The following is an 18,528-nucleotide window of genomic DNA, read 5'->3' on the forward strand; positions in this document are numbered from 1 at the left end:
CTGTTTGGTGACTTGAAGGTCCTTAGTTCCCTAGTCCTCCCCCTGTCATCCCTGGTAGCTTATTTTCTAGGACCTCTTCACAGGTCTGTGGCTTCTCAGATGGTCACACTTTTTATATGGTAGCTGGCTTTTGAGAGACAGGAAACAGAAACTGCGGGGCTGGTTAAGGGCTGTTCTCAGGGCTGGGGCAGTATTACTTCACCATGTTCTGTTGGTTAAAGCAGCCACAAGATTAACCCATATTTAAGAGGGTGGGGAATGGATGCTGTATCTTGGGTGAGGGGCAAGGTCACACTGAAGAAGAGGAAAAGGGATGGGTGATATTGTTGTGATCATCTTTAGGAAACAAAGTCTGCCACAGGCCTTACCACCATTCTTTCCCTAATCTACATACCCCCATCATACTAAACTGCCTCTAGCTTTCTGCTTTATAAACATTGATGATGTCTTAATGCTTTGTCAAGCTCAGTAAAAAATATTAATGTTCCCACTATTGTTGAGATGACATTATAGGAGTAGACCAAGGAGCAAAATCATTACTTTGGTCTAGATTTTCTGTTCTGTCATTTGGTAAGGTTGTTGTGCGGTAAAACATGAAGGTACCTCTCACCACTGTCCATAATTAGAAAAATGTCCCTTTGGTATTGCTTATGGATTTTTAAAGTTATACTAGGCTTTGTTTAATAGACAGATATTAAGAATTGTAAGTATCAATCAGGGCCCAACAAAAAACAATTTAACTGCAATGAAGTTCTGGAACTTTATTTTAATCCTGCGCTCATACTGGAATTTCTCATGCTATCTCTTCCCATCACCCAACTGGAATAAAGGATTATGGCTCTTATATACAAAGCAATGAATAGTTATTTAGCAATAATTATGTAGTTACCACTTAGCCACTTGCTGTAAGGGAAACAAAAAAATAGAAAGGTGTGGCTGTTTCTGAAGAAACTTAGTTTCACTGTAGGGAGCTAGGACATTGACAGTGGAAAGTCAAAAAATAGTATAGTGTATTAATACAAGTGATATCTGAGGTGTTTAGGTTAGTAAAATGATTAAATGATTAAGCAAATAATTCCTATAGAGATTCAGAAGATAGAGAAATATGCCTGGAGGTAATCAGTAATGCAGTGTTCTTGAAAGAAGTAGAGCTTAAAGTGAGTCCTCTGGGGTGGTTAGGATTTAGGACCCTTGTGCCTCCAGTGAGGACTGCCTGCTTTACATCACGTCTTAGGTGTTTGATAATGTGGAAAGGAGAAGACCTTCAGGAAATGGAAGAACGCTAATTCCGTGCTACATCTGGTTTGAAGTATACTACCCACCTTGGTGCTCATAGCTCTACAGGTTTAGTTGTCACTAACACTTGAGAACTTGCTTGTAGTACTCAGACAGAGATCCTGGTATTCCCTAGTTAAGCTAATATGTTTTATCAGTAAGGATATTAAGTGTTTGTTGAAGGTGTTTTATTTGATTAGACTTTGTCTTATCTGAGCATATAGTTATATAGTGAACTCTGGGATAGTTTAGAACAGGAGTTTTCTGTCTCTTCTGTGGAGTCTGCTCAGTGCCTCAGAGAGGAGGATAAGTGGTGCTGAGAAGGCTGGGCTCTGGTTGCCTCACTCCCACCTCCAGCCTCTGCACATACACATCTCAGCTGGGGTCCAGATATGATTTTGATTGGCAAAAAGATTTCATGGTTTAAAAGTTTACAAATGTTGCCCTAGAATTAAAATAGCATATCTGGTTGTTGGGGGGCATTTGTGGCAAGTGAAACTTTCAGGTGCTGTCCTTTTTTGTGACATTTTTGATGCTGTAGACTAAATTTTAAAATTGTGGCTGAAATAATTTAATTACCTTTTGTGGGCAAAACCATGGGAAAAGGTTTTGATGGTATTTCTAGGCATCTGTTTTCTTGGCATATGTGCAGTTAATTTAACGATATTGAGATCTTTTATCCTCAAATAGGGATAGTAAAATTATATACAAGAGATGAATTGGTTTCCAATTAGAATGTTCTAGTAATTTTATGTGTGTATGTTCTTATTTCCCCTGCAGTTGAGGAAGATTGGGGGTGGGGGCTTTGGAGAAATTTACGATGCCTTGGACATGCTTACCAGGGAAAATGTTGCACTGAAGGTAGAATCAGCTCAACAACCAAAACAAGTTCTGAAAATGGAGGTTGCTGTACTGAAAAAACTACAAGGTAAGCTATTTTGTATGATACACCAAACAATTTATAATTTGCTGTTACCTTTCTAAACCTCAGTTACATTCTCAAACTATTAATGAATAATCAGGAATAAACAATGCATAGCATTTTTCTCTTGGAAATTTTATCACTAGCTAGTAGGAGTGGAGATACTGATTGCTTAGGCTAATTGGACTTTGGGAATTCCTTTTTATGGTGAACAAGGATGACAGAGTGAATTACCTAAAACATTCTGCTTTAGAAAGTGTTTTTGTAAGTCTGTTTTGGTAAAAATTTGCCTTTTTTTTTTTTTAAACCACTAAACATGAATACCTCTGAGTTGTTTCTACTCATGTCATTGGGTGTAAATATGCTTTAATCACTAAGGAAGCTGCCTTCAAATCATACTGCAGGATGGATTAAAAATAATACTATTTGTTGTGTGGATAACTTTTTCTTGCCCTGTTGTCATTTTTGAGATCTATTTTCTACTTGGGTTCCTATTTCTTACTACAAGGATAAATAAGTTTTTTTCTAACTTTAACCCAGTCATGTAATACCCTGAATTTATTGCTAGTTTATATTCATCTTTGTATCTTCAGCTTAATGATGTAATCTGATATTACTGATATTTAAATGTTTTGTCTGAATCAATTAAATGGGGTTATTAGCACATTAAATGATCTCGTAAAGCTCTAGATGGTTTGATATTGTTATGGGACATTCATTAGTATCTAAAGGAATTTAGTGGTAACATATAGAGCAAAGGAAGTTGCTAGAATTAGTAGAAATAACTGTAGTTGGTAGAAATAGCAAGCACAAAATGCTGTGTAGCCTAGGACCTTCAAATTCATGGCTGTGTAGTCTCTAGGGTGAATGTGCTCTCTTTGTGAATTCTTGATGTTTGGAATTCTAGTAAACTAGTTTGTGTTAAGTTAATGAAGTGTGTGTGTATTACGTATTCTGGCAATGTCTGTTCTTTTAATCATTGCCCTTTGCCTAAGCTTTCTGATTATCCAGGTTTCTCTAACAATTGGCTCGTTTGATTAGAGCCTGATGCTAATAAAATTATAGATCTGTTTAATAGTTATTTTTTAGTCCAAAATTAGCTTTCCCAAAACATGAGAAATTAGGAAAGCAGTGGATAAATCAATACCTATTAGAAGAAACATAACTGGAGAAGGAATAGTAGGGGAAAAGATGGTGCTCTCTTTTTTTTTTTCACTTTTCTCCGTACTCCCTGATTCTTTGGAGCTGTTCTCAGCTCAGTGACATAGAGGCCACACAAATAGGTGCGGCTGGAGCTACCAATTCCTGGGTCGCTCAGATCTTAGCAGATCTCTTTGACTCTCGGACAAGCTCATAAAGGATATGTCAGCATCAGTGTGGCCTGCACAGTGCCATTTCACCTTTCTCCTACTTGGCCCTGGGAAGATGTTTCCAGGTGAGGCAGGATATAGCTCTATAGGTCTTTCAGTAGGTTTCTTGCCTATTTTGACTGCAATTTACCCAGGATTCTATGGGATAAAGCCTGAAGATAACTTCAGTAGCTTTTTAAAAAAAATTTAGTTTATTTATTATTATTTTTTAAAATATAATTTATTGTCAAGTTAGCTAACATACAGTGTATACAGTGTGGTCTTGGCTTCAGAAGTAGATTGCCATGCTTCATCGCTTACGTGCAGCACCAGTTCTTGTCCCAACAAGTGCCGTCCTCAATGCCCATCACCCATTTTCTCCTCCCCCCCATCAACCCTCAGTTTGTTCTCTGTATTTAATAATCTCTTATGGTTTGCCTCCCTCTCTGTTTGCCACATTATGGAAACAGCCCAAATGTCCATCAACTGATGAATGGATAAAGAAGGTGTGGTTTCTATATACAATGGAATAGTATTTGGCAATGAGAAAGAATGAATCTTGACATTTGCAACAACGTTGATGGAACTGGAGGGTAGAATGCTAAGTGAAATAAGTCAGTCAGAGAAGGACATATATGTTTTCACTCATATGTGGAATTTGAGAAACTTAGAAGACATGGGGGAAGGGAAGGGGAGGAAAATAATGTTTGTTTATTTTTGGGAGAGACAGGATGTGAGCAGGGGAGGGGCAGAGAGAGAGGGAGACACAGAATCTGAAGCAGGCCCCAGGCTCTGAGCTGTCAGCACAGAGCCCAACGGGGGGCTCAAACTCACAAACTGTGACATTGTGACCTGAACCGAAGTTGGACGCTTAACTGACTGAGCCACCCAGGTGCCCAACTTTAATGCTAAACCCTGAGATGCTGAGGCTCTCCTTCTCTTTCTGGCTATTTTATCTTTCATACTATTAACTGACATGTTTTTCCTACCCGCTTATAACCACATCCTAGTTCTCACAATCCTTCACCTTCCAAAAATAAATGGGTTTTTATCTTCTGGTCTGTATTTCTTCTTTTGTTTTTAAGGTTTCATTTCTATGGTCTGTATTTCAATGAGGCAGCTCTTGACTCTTCTTGGCTTTCTCACTTATGCCTTCTGCGTACTTAATGCTTCACAACTTCTTTTTGTTGAAAGTGCTTTAGAATTTGGGCCTTTTTGAGAACATTTTTATGGGGCTGACTTGCTTGCCTTCCTTTTGATATAATGACTTCTTACTCACTGACCCCAATAAAAAGGCTAAGTGTATAAGGGGAAGATATACAACCAGAGGCTAACCCTTTAAAGGATTGGTTGGTTTTAGATTTTTTTTTAATGTTTATTTTTGAGAGAAAGCAAGAGACAGAGTGTGAGTGGGGGAGGGGCAGAGAGGGAGGGAGACACGGAATCCAAAGCAGGCTCCAGGCTTTGCAGCTGTCAGTGCAAAGCCTGATGCGGGGCTCAAACTCACAAACTGTGAGATCATTAACTGAGCCAGAGTCGAATGCTTAACCCACTGTGCCACCAGGTGCCCCAGGATTGGTTGGTTTTTAACTGATGTTCAATTTTTGATAGGTAGTATAAGGATTTGTTTCTTTATAAGATAAAAAGATATTTTAAGGTGAATTTAGCCAGAGCCCTAAGTTTTATTCCTTGTAATAAATCAATCCCCCTTTTCAAAATTCTCACAGTTTTTTTTTTTTTTTTCCTGGATTCCTTCAGTTCTCAATTTTCTCTCAGTCTAACCCTGTATTTCCTTAGCTCACGCAGAACTCTCATTACTAGTATGATCCTTTCTCACCGGCCCTGAAGTGTGAAGGCCTTAGCGTTTTACCCCATCTTTTCTTCTAAATCACCTCCCTATGCTACTGTCTCAGATTACTCTATTTTCACAGCTTTCTGAACCAATTCTGGATGTATCCTACAATTCTCTATTGAGTCAAGTTTGACTCCTGAATTGTACTTGGTTTTTAAAAATGTGTTTGAGAGGCGGTGGCTCAGTTGGTTAAGTGTCCAACTTTTGATTTCGGCTCATGTGATGATCTTGTGGTTCATGAGTTCCAGCCCTGCGTTGGGTTCTGTACTGACAGCACAGAGCCTGCTTGGGATTCTTTCTTTCCCTTTGTCTCTGCCCCCTCCCTGCTTGTGTGCGCGCGCTCTCTCTCTCTCTCTCTCTCTCTCTCTCTCTCTCTCTCTCACAAAATAAATAAACTTAAATAAATAAATAAAAATATGTTTGAATGCGTTAGTTGCTACTAGACTAAACCATGTCTGTAGGCAGTACTTCTAGTACTAGATAGTACGTCTACACTTAGTTATTATTTTGTAAAGTATCCTAGTAAATAGAACCATACAACTTAATAAGCTTTTCTTTTTAGTAATATATATCTGTGTATAATTTATTTGTGTTTCTTCCTTGTCTCCATTTGGACTTTACTGTCTCCGAACCTTTTTCAATTCAGTTGCTTTGAAACTTAGAGCTAAGGCGATAATTGCCTCCCTCGTCTGTTAGATTCCTTTTCCTTCCTTTTCTCCCATCTTCAGTACATGTTTGTAGCAATATCCTAGCTATCTTCACTTCTCCATTTTAATGGCCCTCTTGAGTTGTATCTCACTATACCATTTTTTTTGTTTTTGGTCTTTTTAGTAAGTACAGTTTTATTTGCACTGCTGGTGTAAGAGGAAAAAACCTTCTGTCTCATGACTTCAAATTGATCATCAGTAATTCTGTAGCACCTCAGAAACCTATCATCAATGCTTTTTATAAAGATTCCTGTTCCATTTATAAAATTTTGATACATAGCTATAATCCTGCAGCAAGACAGGCAAATCTTAACTTTGCTATTTTCCCTAATTTTTATTATGAAAAAATTTAAATATACACAAAGATGGAAATAATTATATAAAGAACATTCTTTGTACCCAGTACTCAACTTTGATGTATCAGCACTTGGCCAGTCCTGTTGCAGCTATATCCTACTCCTTCAACACTCTTTGCCACCTTGCTGGAGTAATATTTAAGAAATATTTAAGAAATGCTAGGTTCCTTCTGCATCCTGGTGCTGCTTCTGGGATATGTTTGTTATAATTGGTGAGCCAGTATTGATACATTATTATAACTAAGATCTATAATTTGTGGTAAGGTGCTCCTTTTTTAAAATAACATAAACAGTAGTTTTAAACACCTATCAAATACAAGTTATTCCTCAATACCATCTAAAATCTATGCAGTGTTTAATTTCTCCCATTGTATCAAAAATATCCTATTGTTCTGTCTTTGAGGCCTATCGATACCTTGTCAGCACTGATGGGGAGGGAAGGAACTGGTGAGTGAGCAGGACTGAGAGGCATGCTTTGACTCTTGACTATAGCATTGACCAGTGGGAAGTGGCAGAAGTATAATATATAGAAAAACATAAGTTGTAGTTGACAAAAAAAGTGACACCTGAGGAATCAGGACCAATTCCACCATCCACTGCTGTGTGAACCTAACCAGTCCAAGCAGGCTCCGTGATATCAGCCCAGACCCCGACGCAGGGCCTGAACTCATGAACCATCAGACCATGACCTGAGCCCAAATCACGAGTCAGATGCTTAACCGGATGCTTAACTGACTGAGCCACCCAGGTGCCCCTGCATTTATTTGTTGGAGAAATGAAGTTCTTAGTTCTATTCTATAGAATAGTCCAAATTCTGGATTTGGCTAATCACATACTTGGGGTGCCTTTTAACATGTTTCTCTAGCCTCTGTGTTTCCTATGAACTGGTAGTAGATATATAGAGCTTCGGTGAGATTCATGTTGTGATTGCTGTTGTTTTTGGCAAGAGTACATTGTCTGGATATATTGTTTCCATAGGGGTTACAAAATAGTGATTTTTCTGATTCTTTTATTTCTGCCAAATTTCTGAAGTGGAATTATTCTATCAAGTTAGAACTTTATTTCACCAGCTCTGTGTTTCCCCCGAAACATAGTTGCTGTAAGAAGGGCAGGGTAAAGACTTGATTTTTGATCCTTCTTATTTTCCAGTTCTCAGAATAATGAGCTTTGTGCCATATATGACCGGTGAATTTTTTTGTTTTTGTTTTTGTTTCCAGAATCACCATGAACTCAAGGATTTTTATGTATTTTATTTCAACTCATTACAGTCATTGTTATTTTGATGCTCAAATTTTCGTGTCTTTGGCTAGTGGAAGCCCTTTCAAGTTGGTTGCTGTGTCTTTCTAACTCCAGTGTTCTTTGATGTCATCTTTCCTTTCTGGCACAGGCCATATTTCAGGCTTTCCTTGAACTTTCCCCCATGCTATTGTTGGAATCTGGAACTCTGTTTCTCCAGGAAGCCCTATTTCCTTTTATTGGGAAATAATTGAGATTACAATATGGCACTAGGGCACTAGTTGCTCTTGGGCCAACACATTTTTCTCAATAGGTTTTAATAACCACTAGATTCTGTCTGGTTTATTCTTAATGTGTACTTTTTAATGTGTTTGAATTATTTATTTATTTTTTAAGTTTATTTATTTTGAGAGAGATAGTGTGTGCACACACAGAGGAAGAGCAGAGAGAGAACTAGAGAGAGAATCCCAAACAGGCAACATACTCATTGTGGAGCCCGATGCCAGGGCTCCATCCCAGGACCATGAGATCATGACCTAAGCCGAAGTCAAGAGTTGGCTGCTAAACTGACTGAGCCACCTGGGAGCCCCTGAATTGTTTAATTTTTTTATAAAAAAAATTTTTTTTTACAAATGAAAAATTCTGTTTAATTATATTTAAGTATTTCTCAATGTGTCCAAAATTTTTTACAAGTTTTCCTTGTATTTATAACAAATCTGAATAGAAAATTTTAATAAAATGTAGGTCTAATTTAAGAAAACTTTAAATGAACCATTCATGTTTAAACTCTAATATCAGTTATTTCTTGGCAGTTAGTAATTTTCTGTCAAATAATTATTCCAGGTTCATATTTAACCTTTAGTGTTATGCTTTTATCCCGAGACTGCATAAGAATATGCAAATTTAATGAATAGAATGGTTTTTTTAGACACAGTGAAAATCTTCCAGTTTAGAAGTTCTCACCTTGGATAAATAGGCACTTTTAGCCTCTAGGAGTGTTTAATAAGGTGATTCTTAAATTTGCTCTGTATCCAAAGCATCTGAAGATCTTGTCAAAAGGAAAAGGAGTTCCCACTCAGAGACTTAACAGATTCAGAGTCTGTGAGCTGCCTTCTTCAGCTTTCTTGGTCATTCTAATGCACACACAAGTTTGAGAGCAAATCCTTTAGAAGGTTCTTGAATCAAGAGACTTTACAGTTTCTTCCTTGTCAGTCCTCTTTTTTTAATTTAGTTTTTTTATTTTTTAAAATTTACATCCAAATTAGTTAGCATATAGTGCAACAGGAGTAGATTCCTTAGTGCCCCTTACCCATTTAGCCCATCCCCCCCCCACACTCCTCCAGTAACCCTCAGTTTGTTCTCAATAAATATGAGTCTCTTCTGTTTTGTCCCCCTCCCTGTTTTTATATTATTTTTGTTTCCCTTCCCTTATGTTCATCTGTTTTGTCTCTTAAAGTCCTCATGTGAGTGAAGTCATATGATTTTTGTCTTTCTCTTAGCATAATACCCTCCATTTCCATTCACGTAGTTGAAAATGGCAAGATTTCATTCTTTTTGATTGCCGAGTAATACTCCATTGTGCGTATATGTGTGTGTGTGTGTGTGTGTGTGTATATATATATATATATATATATACACACACCACATCTTCTTATCCATTCATCCATTGATGGACATTTGGGCTCTTTCCATACTTTGGCTATTGTTGATAGTGCTGCTATAAACATGGGGTGCATCTGAATTGCTTATTTTTTTTTTATAAAAAAATTTTTTTTTTAATCTTAATTTATTTTTGAGAGAGAGTGGGAGACACAGAATCTGAAGTAGGCTCCAGGCTCTGAGCTGTCAGCACAGAGCCTGATGCAGGGCTCGAACTCATGGACAGTGAGATCATGACCTGAGCTGAAGTCGGATGCTTAACTGACTGAGCCACCCAGGTGCTCCTGAATTGTTTATTTTCAAAAATACATTGTGTTGGGGGCTCAGTTAGTTAAGCATCTGACTTTGGCTTAGGTCATTATCTCTCGGTTTGTGGGTTCGAGCCCCACATCGGGTTCTGTGCTGATAGCTCAGAGCCTGGAGCCTTCTGTCTCTCTCTCTCTCTCTCTCTCTCTCTCTCTCTGTCCCTCCCCTCCATTCGTGTGCGTGCGTGCGCGCTCTCTCTCTCTCTCTCTCTCTCTCTCTCTCAAAAATAAATAAATAAAACATTAAAAAAAAATAGGGTCACCTGGGTGGCTCAGTTGGTTAAGCGTCTGACTTAGGCTCAGGTCATGATCTCATGGTTTGTGCTGACAGCGTAGAGCCTGGAGCCTGCTTCGGATTCTGTGTCTCTCTCTCTGCCTCTCCCCCACTTGAGCTCTGTCTGCCTGTCTGTCTCTCTCTCAAAAATGAATAGAAAATAAATAAAATAAAAATACATTTGTGTTCCCTTTTAAATTGCAAGCTATTTAAAGAATTATATATACTTAAACTTGACATATATATTATGTTCAGGAGCAAAATGGTAGCACAAATTAGCTTTGTATTTGGTGATAGCATACATTTGTAAATGGCGATATGAGAGAGTAAGAAAAATAACTTCTATTTCTGGCAATTTTCTTTATAAACTTTTTTTTTTTTTTTGGTAAGTAAAAAAAAAAAAAAAAAGTTTAGATGATCACAGCTTAGATTCTCCAAACCATGTTGTATAGAGATTTAACTCTTTATTGTTATAAAAAACAGTCACTTGGATCTTCCAGAAAATCATTTCTATTTGGTTTAGAAGTTTTTTATTTTTGGATATAGGTGGTTCTACTGTTTTGGGAATTCAAGAGTATTATAAAATTACTGTGTTTTATACTTAGTATATCTTTTCATCAAAGAAGCTTTCTTGGATCTTTAAAAGTTTAAATTTTGTTTATTTGCTTCTAATTACTATATAATGATATACCTAAGCATAAAATAGTTTTTCTTTAAAAGTATCCTACAGATCAGATTTCTCACTAATTCTTATGTGAAAGTGCCTTCCATAATGTGTTCAATCTAATGAAGTTTATGGTGTTTAAAAATCACTGCTTAAATCAATGAGTGACTTAGAAAGTTGTCTAGCTTTCCTGCCCCATTTTAACTACTTCATTCTGTGAATGAAATAAAGCATCATCTTATCTCTTGTACTCTTTCATTATGCACCAACTTGAGTAAAACTGAAGTTTTTCTCTTTATCTTAGATGAGAAGATAATTTATAAACTAAGTTTTTTCTCCTCTAGATTCTCTAAAAGCAAGTATAGAAAGATCCTATTAATATCAAAAAATAATAGGGGGTGCCTGGCTAGTTCATTTGGTTATAGCACATGACTCTTGATCTCAAGGTTGTGAGTTCAAGTCCCACATTGGGCATGGAGGCTACTTAAAAAAATAGACTAAATGCCATTGTTTGATAATCAAGTAATTTTGTTATTTTTATTTTTATTATTCTCAGTTGAAATAGCTGGGAATTAATTTTTCTTGCCCCACATAAATGTAGAGGAAAACTACTTCGGTATAGCCCTTAAAAAGGAATTGATTTTGTTTTGACTTCTGGGGAAATTTTTTCACTCTGTTATATTGGTCTTGCATTTTATTTTTGCCTTGGAGACTGCAGAGCACAAGCTGAGAGTTGGGAAGAAGGATTGCTAGTACGGAAGAGCAGCAGTACCTCTTCTGCCCTCCTGCTTGAAGTCTCTAGCTTCTGCTGAAAAGTATGACTACTCCCTTTCCCCAGTTGTAAGAATGAGAGACAACGTCTTTTTTGGATTAGACTACTGGTCTGTCCAGTATAGAAGACTGTCTGTGAAAGTTACTCCAAAGTGCTTGCCCTCATCAAGGTGCATCTGTACCATCAAAGGGTGTTAGAAGATCTCTGATAACTCCTTTTGTGGGAGAACAGAGTAATTGAACTCTGGGACTAAAAGGTTAGAGATAAACTCTCACCCTTTATTATATCATCTACCCATTTATTAACCTGTCATCTGCTCTTTTGTTTATTTCATCTGGTACTTCTTTTCCCTAAAGTAATTTTTGCTTGCCCTGGTTAAGGTTCATTTGTTCCATCAAAGATGTGTTAGGAGATCTCTGAGAACTTTATCTGTTCAGTGCATTTATTTTAATATTCTCTACTTGGAAGATTTAACATTATCTGCCAGCTTGGGGATTTGTCTATTCATTACTCTGGACATATAGAAATAGAATAGTTCTAGGTTATTTTAAGGAGCAGAGTTACATTTTCTTGAAAGGGAATATAATGTATATATGTTTGTCTTTGTATATACATATGCACATATAGTTATATGTGCTTTATAAGCACAATGAAAGTCTGGAATCATACAGAGCTCAAGAAGCCATTGGAAATGGTTATGTTTGGGTATTGGCATTAGGAGGGACCGGGAAAGGAGAGGATCTTTTACTGTAAAGCCTTTTATATCCCTCAGTGCTTAAGAAATTGAAAAGAATTATGCAAATCTTTCTTTTATAGTAAAAATGTAGTATAATGATAATAAATATCTTCGGAATCCATTCTTGCTCTTTATCTTCTGTTTACATTTCTGAATGATTGAAAATACATGGTGAATTAGTGTAGTGTGATATAATAAAAAAAACTGTTTTGTGTTATGAACTTGCTTTATAAACGGTTAGTAATACCTTATTTGTGGAGAGATCTGTAGAGTGTTTGAGAGCTGACTATATGCTAGGAGTTGGGGTACTGAATGCTAGGCTCATTCATACTTATCTTGTTTTACTATCTTCTGTCTAGTTCGTGTGTAAGACCTCGCTCTTTTTTTTTTTTTTACAACCCTTTTTAAGGGTGTAAGTATTCACAGTACAAGATTTAAAAATCAAACAGAAGAATAAAAAGTAAGTTTGCTTTCTCTTAGCCCCTCACTCTCCTCCAAAATTAACCATTGTTACTAGTTTCTTTTGTTTTTTTCCAGAAATAGTACATATTATAATCAGCTATTTATCTATCTATCTTTACGCATGCGTATATATAATCATGTGCTATATATTCTATATATAAATCATGGAATCATAATCATTTATAAAATCCTTTGATTACATATGACATGACTTTTTGCGTGTGTGTATGTAAAATTTCCCTCTCTTACCCATATGCCTCCACAATACGTGCAATCATATTGTATATATATTTGTTCTGCAACTTAACATGACCCCTAAGATTCAGACAGTAACACTCATTTTTTATGCACCTTTATGTTCTGCAGCAGGAATAATTGTTCAAACATACTGATTGCATCATAGCATTCCCAACCTTTGCTAAAACAATTCAGGGCCTTCCTTTTCTCAGGTAAAGTCCAGCCACCTTAACCTGGCATACAAGACCTTGAATTGGTTCCTGCCCGCTTTGCTTGCCTCTTGAAACTCTTGGCTTAGACTTGGAGTGTTGGTCATCCTCCAACTTTTTTCAGTTTTTTAAACAGTTTATAACCTCTTCTCTGCAATCTACTTCCTCTGTTTTGTACTTTGGATAACTCCTACTTTTTTTTTCTTCTTTTAACAAATTTCTAACAGTCATAGCATTTACAAAAATCCGCAAGTAAAATAAGATTTAAAGAAATAAAGCAAAGTACAATTAAAAACTTCACTTTTTTCATAAGCATATAATATCCAAAAGAATATATGCTTAAAAAATGTGATTCTACTGGCTTACTTATTTCCTTTTTCACAATAAGGTTAATATAGGATTTGCTTATTTTTAATTTTTAATTTTGTACAATCAAAGTTATATAAATAGATTCAGTAATTAGTTCCTCAAAGTTATTATGAAAAGCAGTAGTCCAGGTTCTGGTTCCAGATAAGATGGAGTAAGCACACTTCACCCTGTCTCTCCCACTGAATGCAGCTATAAAACCTGGACAGAGTGCTTGGAGTGGCTATTTGAGGACTCTGAAAAATAAATAGTAGGAGGCAGATTGGGGAAGAAGACCAGAATTCAAAGTACCACTGAACCGGCGGTGAGTTTACCATTTCTTTCCTTCCAGTATGCCCCAGCCTGAACTTAATGTATCCTGAAACTTGGAAGTGAGCATTATTAACACGACAGAAAAACTACCAGGAGAAGCCCTCTAGTTCTGACTCAAGGAGCTCCGGGAAGGGGTCTCCTAATGCTCAGAGAAAATGTGGCAATACCGCATCATTCTTTTTTTCTTCTTTTTTTCCTTTTCTTCATTTTCTTGCACCCCAGGCCTCAAGCAGTCCTTGGGAGCAGCTGCAGTGGCCTCAGTGGGGGCAGGCAGGAGCCTAAATCTCAGAGGGAGGGGAAGTTTCCTCTCAGATTGGAGGAGCTCTGGTCTCAAGAGAGAGGTAAATCCCATGGCTTTTCTGCTCCCTCTGCTCTTTTTTTGTTGCTTGGCCCAGTCTTGAGGAGTACATGGCAGAGTGGGGTTAATGAAGCCTCAATTTTCTGCTGGAAAGCTGGAAAAGGAGAGCCCCGGGGAACCAAGAGATTGCAAGAAAATGAGGAGTTTGGGAAACTGACTACTTAAAGTTACTTATGAAATCATGAGTTGACTTCCAAGCTGTACCTACCTGAGTCTGATCCTAAACAGCATACAGAAACATTGAGGACTGAAATACGGGATAGACCACCCCTTAACTCCCAAACTAGACACTACGTGGGACAGTTATAAAACACATTCAGTATGACTACAGAGGGTTTGAAAACTGAATTGAAATTGGAAATAGAACCCACAGGAGGCTGGTCAGAACTTGAAATGTGAACCCAACTGGTCAGTTATTGTCCAAAACAAATACACCCAACATTCTTAGTGGGACTTAAATAGGACCCAGGGTATCATAAAGTAATATTCCAAGTGTCCAGAATACAATCTAGAATTACTCAGCTTAAAAAGAATCAGAAATATTGAACTCACATGGGAAAAGACACCTAACAGATGGTGATCACACATATGTTAAAATTCTCTGAAAAACAGTTTTAAAATCAGCTATTACAACCATGTTCCAGGATTGAGCGAGAAGATAGAAAGTCTCCGCAAAGAAATAGAAGATATGAAGAACTAAATGGAGAATTTAGAACTAAGAAATACAGTAATGGAAATGAAAACTCATTAAATCAGCTCAATAGCAGAGTAGACATGACAATGAAAGAGTCAATGCACTTGAAAATAGATAAACAGAAATGATGTAATTTGAAAACAGAGGAAAACAGTTAAAAATAAAGAAATACACAGCCTCAGGGACCTACAAGACTATGATAAAGTCTTAAATTTGTATCATCAGAGACCCAGAATGAGAAGAGAATGAGTGTGGTCCATCAAAAATACTTGAAGAAATAATGACATAGAGATTGGAAAGAAGACATAAAACTGTCCCTATTTGCAGATGGCGTAATCATCTATGTAGAAAATCCCAAGGAATCCACGAAAAAATTCCTAAAGTAGTGAGTTTAGCAAGTGATTCATGGTCAACTCAGAAAAAGCAATCATATTTCTATATGCTAGTGATAAACAATTAAAAACTGAATTTAAAAAACTTTACGTAGCTCCCCCCAAATGAAACACTCAGCTATAAATGTGACAAAATATGTGTAAGATCTCTATGCTGAGAATTATAAAACCCTGATTAAAAAAAAGATTTAAGTAAATGGAGAAATACGTTGTACTCATGAATTTGAAGAATCGCGATAGTAATGATGGTGGTTTTCCCCAAATGATCTATAGATTTAAAGCAGTATTGATAAAAAAAAAAATCCCAACAGCACTCTGCCTAGTTATAAACTGATTCTACAATTTCTAAAGAAAGGCAAAGGACCTAGAATAGCCAAAACAATTTTGAAAAAGAAAAATGTTGGAAAAAATGAAACTACATGATTTAAAAACAGCATGATGCTATCATAATCAAGACTTTATTGGCAAAGGAAAGAGCTGTAGCTCAATGAGATAGAATAGAGATTCCAGAAATAGGCCCACACAAATATGGCCGATAATTTTTTATAAAGTTGCAAAATGGAAAAGGAATAATCTTTTCAATAAGTGGCGTTGGAATAATTGGACATCAACATACAAAAATAATGAACCTTGATCTAAACCAAACATATTATACAAAAATGAACTTAAAATGTAACACACATCTAAATTTGAGACATAAATCTATATAGCTTTTAGAAGAAAATGAGAAAATCTCTGTGTCCTGAGTGTAGACAAGAAGTTCTTTGACATGAGACCAAAAGCATGATTCATGAAAGAAGAAATCAATGAATTGGAGTTTAGCAAAGGAAAAACATTGCTTATGAAGATGCTACTAAGAAAATGAAAAGGCAAATTATAGGCTGGAAGAAAATACTAGCAAGTCACATACCTGCAAAGGACTTATATTTGGAATATGTAAAGAACTTTGAAAACTCAATGGTAAGAAAATAAGCCATTTAAAAATGTTTAATAGGCTTTGGCAAAGGGGGTATAGAGTGGCAGATCAGCTCATGGAAAGATGTTTAGCATAACTAGCTATTAGGAGAATGCAAATTAAAACCATGGTGAGTTACCATTGCACATCCATTACGATGGCTTAAATTAAAACTGTTAACTGTACCAAGTACTGAGGAGGATGTGGAGCAACTGGAACTCTCACATTGTTGGTGGAGTTGCAAAATGATGCAGTTCTTCTAGAAAGCAATTAAACAGATACTTACAAAAGTTAAACATGAATTTACTGTGTGATCCATCAATCCTACCCATAGGCATTTACCCTTGAGCAATAAAAATTTGTGTTCATATAAAAGCAGATACAAGAATATTTATATCACCTCTATTCTTGTCAAAAATGTATAATTCAAAGAGTGAATGGATAAATCAAGGGTGGTAAATCCACATACAGTGGAATACTGTTTGGCAATAAAAAAGTATGAACTCCTAATTCTCACAACTCCTGATTTCCTCTTCTTAGGGGAGTCTCTCCAGGGACCTCCTAGTCAGCTCCAGTCAGGCATTTTTGATCTGTTCACAAGTATCATCCTTGGACCACACCTCAATGTCTTCCTGGGGATTCCCTTTGCTTCTTTTATATTGTATGCCTTGTTGAATCCCTTTTCTTTTGTGTTTATTCTCATTTAGTGAAGCACTTCTACTAGCTCCCTGAGTAAAGGATGCATGGGAGGTATGTGTTTGGGACCTCTCTTGCATGTCTGAAAGTGTTTTTATCCTACTCTGATGTTCAAATGAAAAACTCTGGATTTAGAATTCTGTATGGAAAATAATTTTGCTTCCAAAATTTGTCTTCATACTCACCGTAGTGGTTAAGTATAATTCTATTATGATTCTTGTCACTTTGGCAATATCTGATTTTTTTCTCTTTTTCCCCCAGGGTTTTTCAATTTCATGGTGATATGCCATGGTATGGGTGTGTTTTAATCTAGTATGCCTGTTTGTGTGCTTTATTTAAACTTGTGATCTGAAGGTTTCTCTTGGGAAGTTTTCTTGAATTATTTTGTTGATGGTTTCCCCCCCCCTTCATTATCATCATTATTATTATTATTATTATTATTATTATTATTATTTTCCTTATACTGGGCCTTGGAATGGTTCCCTAATTCTTGGTTTCTTCTCTTATTTTTACATATGCTTGTTCGTACATATCTGTGATAGACAAGTACATTTTTTAAGTAGGGTAATGAAATTGTGCTTATTTTATTCATTCTAACCACAAAAGCCTGGTAGTTTTAAATTGGCAGTTGTGATAGAATAGTTTTGTTTAAAAGGTAGAATTCCCTGTGATGACTATCTAGATTGAAGAGATGGAAACTTTTGCCTTTGACTCCTGGTGAGCTACTATAACCTAGGTAATTGTTAGATGGGCAGCCTCGTGAGTGCTAAGAGGAGCCTTTGTTCCTTAAATTCCTTGGCTCAATTTTTTTCTGGGGACTTGGTTTAGAGGGCTCACCACTTTTGTTTTGTTTTGTTTTGTTTTGTTTTACCGATAGGTTAACTCAGTCAAGCTCTAAGCTCTGTGATGCATTCTAATCCATCGAATCTATTGATTTCTCACAGTGCTTATTCTTTGTTCTTAGAAGCTATCATTTGATCTCATATTGTCATATTGTATAGTGAGTTCATTTCTTTCAACAAAATTGTAGATTCTTTGAGGACAGGACCTATGCCTTTTATTTTTCTGTCTTCCTTGGTATAAGTACTTCATGAACTGTTTTTGTTAGGTTGGGTGTGGTTTGTTTGGTGGTGGTGCAAGTGGGTAAATAAGAGGAGTAAAGGATAGGTGGGTAAGGAAGCTAGGACTGATTTTCTTGTGTCTTTGGCAGTACAGTAGCCCAGCTTTGCAGAATCCCAGTATTTGCTAGTTTGCCACTGAGCTGGAATTTATTCTTTAAGTTACAGAGCATCCCCATTAGGGGGTTTGGGATACTTTTAACTCAGCTCTTCACTTTATTACTAAATGGCTTTTTTATTTTGAAAGGAAAATGATTGATGCCTCTTTCTGATTTTTTTACTGTCTTCCATCATATAAAAATAACATACAGTTATTTGCCTTTTGCATGACATTATTATTCATTAATATTTAATGCTAGGATGTAGACCACCACACCATCACTTGCCATAGCTTTTTAAGCTCTTGGATTGAAAGCAAAGGTAGTAAATTATCATTTGAAATTGTAAGAACACCATTTGCAACTACGTGGATGGAACTGGAGGGTATTATGCTAAGTGAAATTAGTCAGAGAAAGACAAAAATCTTATGACTTCACTCATATGAGGACTTTAAGAGACAAAACAGATGAACATAAGGGAAAGGAAACAAAAATAAAGACAGGGAGGGAGACAAAACAGAAGA

General features: G+C 36.5%; 1 protein-coding gene across 5 annotated transcripts in view; it reads left to right on the forward strand.

Moving 5' to 3' along the window:
* TTBK2 (tau tubulin kinase 2) overlaps positions 1–18,528 on the forward strand; it is a 167,905-nt gene that overhangs the window by 38,409 nt on the left and 110,968 nt on the right. For 4 of the 5 annotated variants that reach the window (XM_042989059.1, XM_007081723.3, XM_042989058.1 and 1 more), the window contains exon 3: positions 2,056–2,203. In XM_042989059.1, the coding sequence (XP_042844993.1) occupies positions 2,056–2,203 (148 nt within the window). Of the gene's footprint in view, positions 1–2,055; positions 2,204–13,573; positions 13,686–18,528 lie in introns of those variants that run through there. The other variant, XM_007081722.3, reaches the window with a different exon arrangement.

Source organism: Panthera tigris, chromosome B3 (assembly GCF_018350195.1).
Source record: "Panthera tigris isolate Pti1 chromosome B3, P.tigris_Pti1_mat1.1, whole genome shotgun sequence".
Classification (NCBI taxonomy): domain Eukaryota; kingdom Metazoa; phylum Chordata; class Mammalia; order Carnivora; family Felidae; genus Panthera; species Panthera tigris.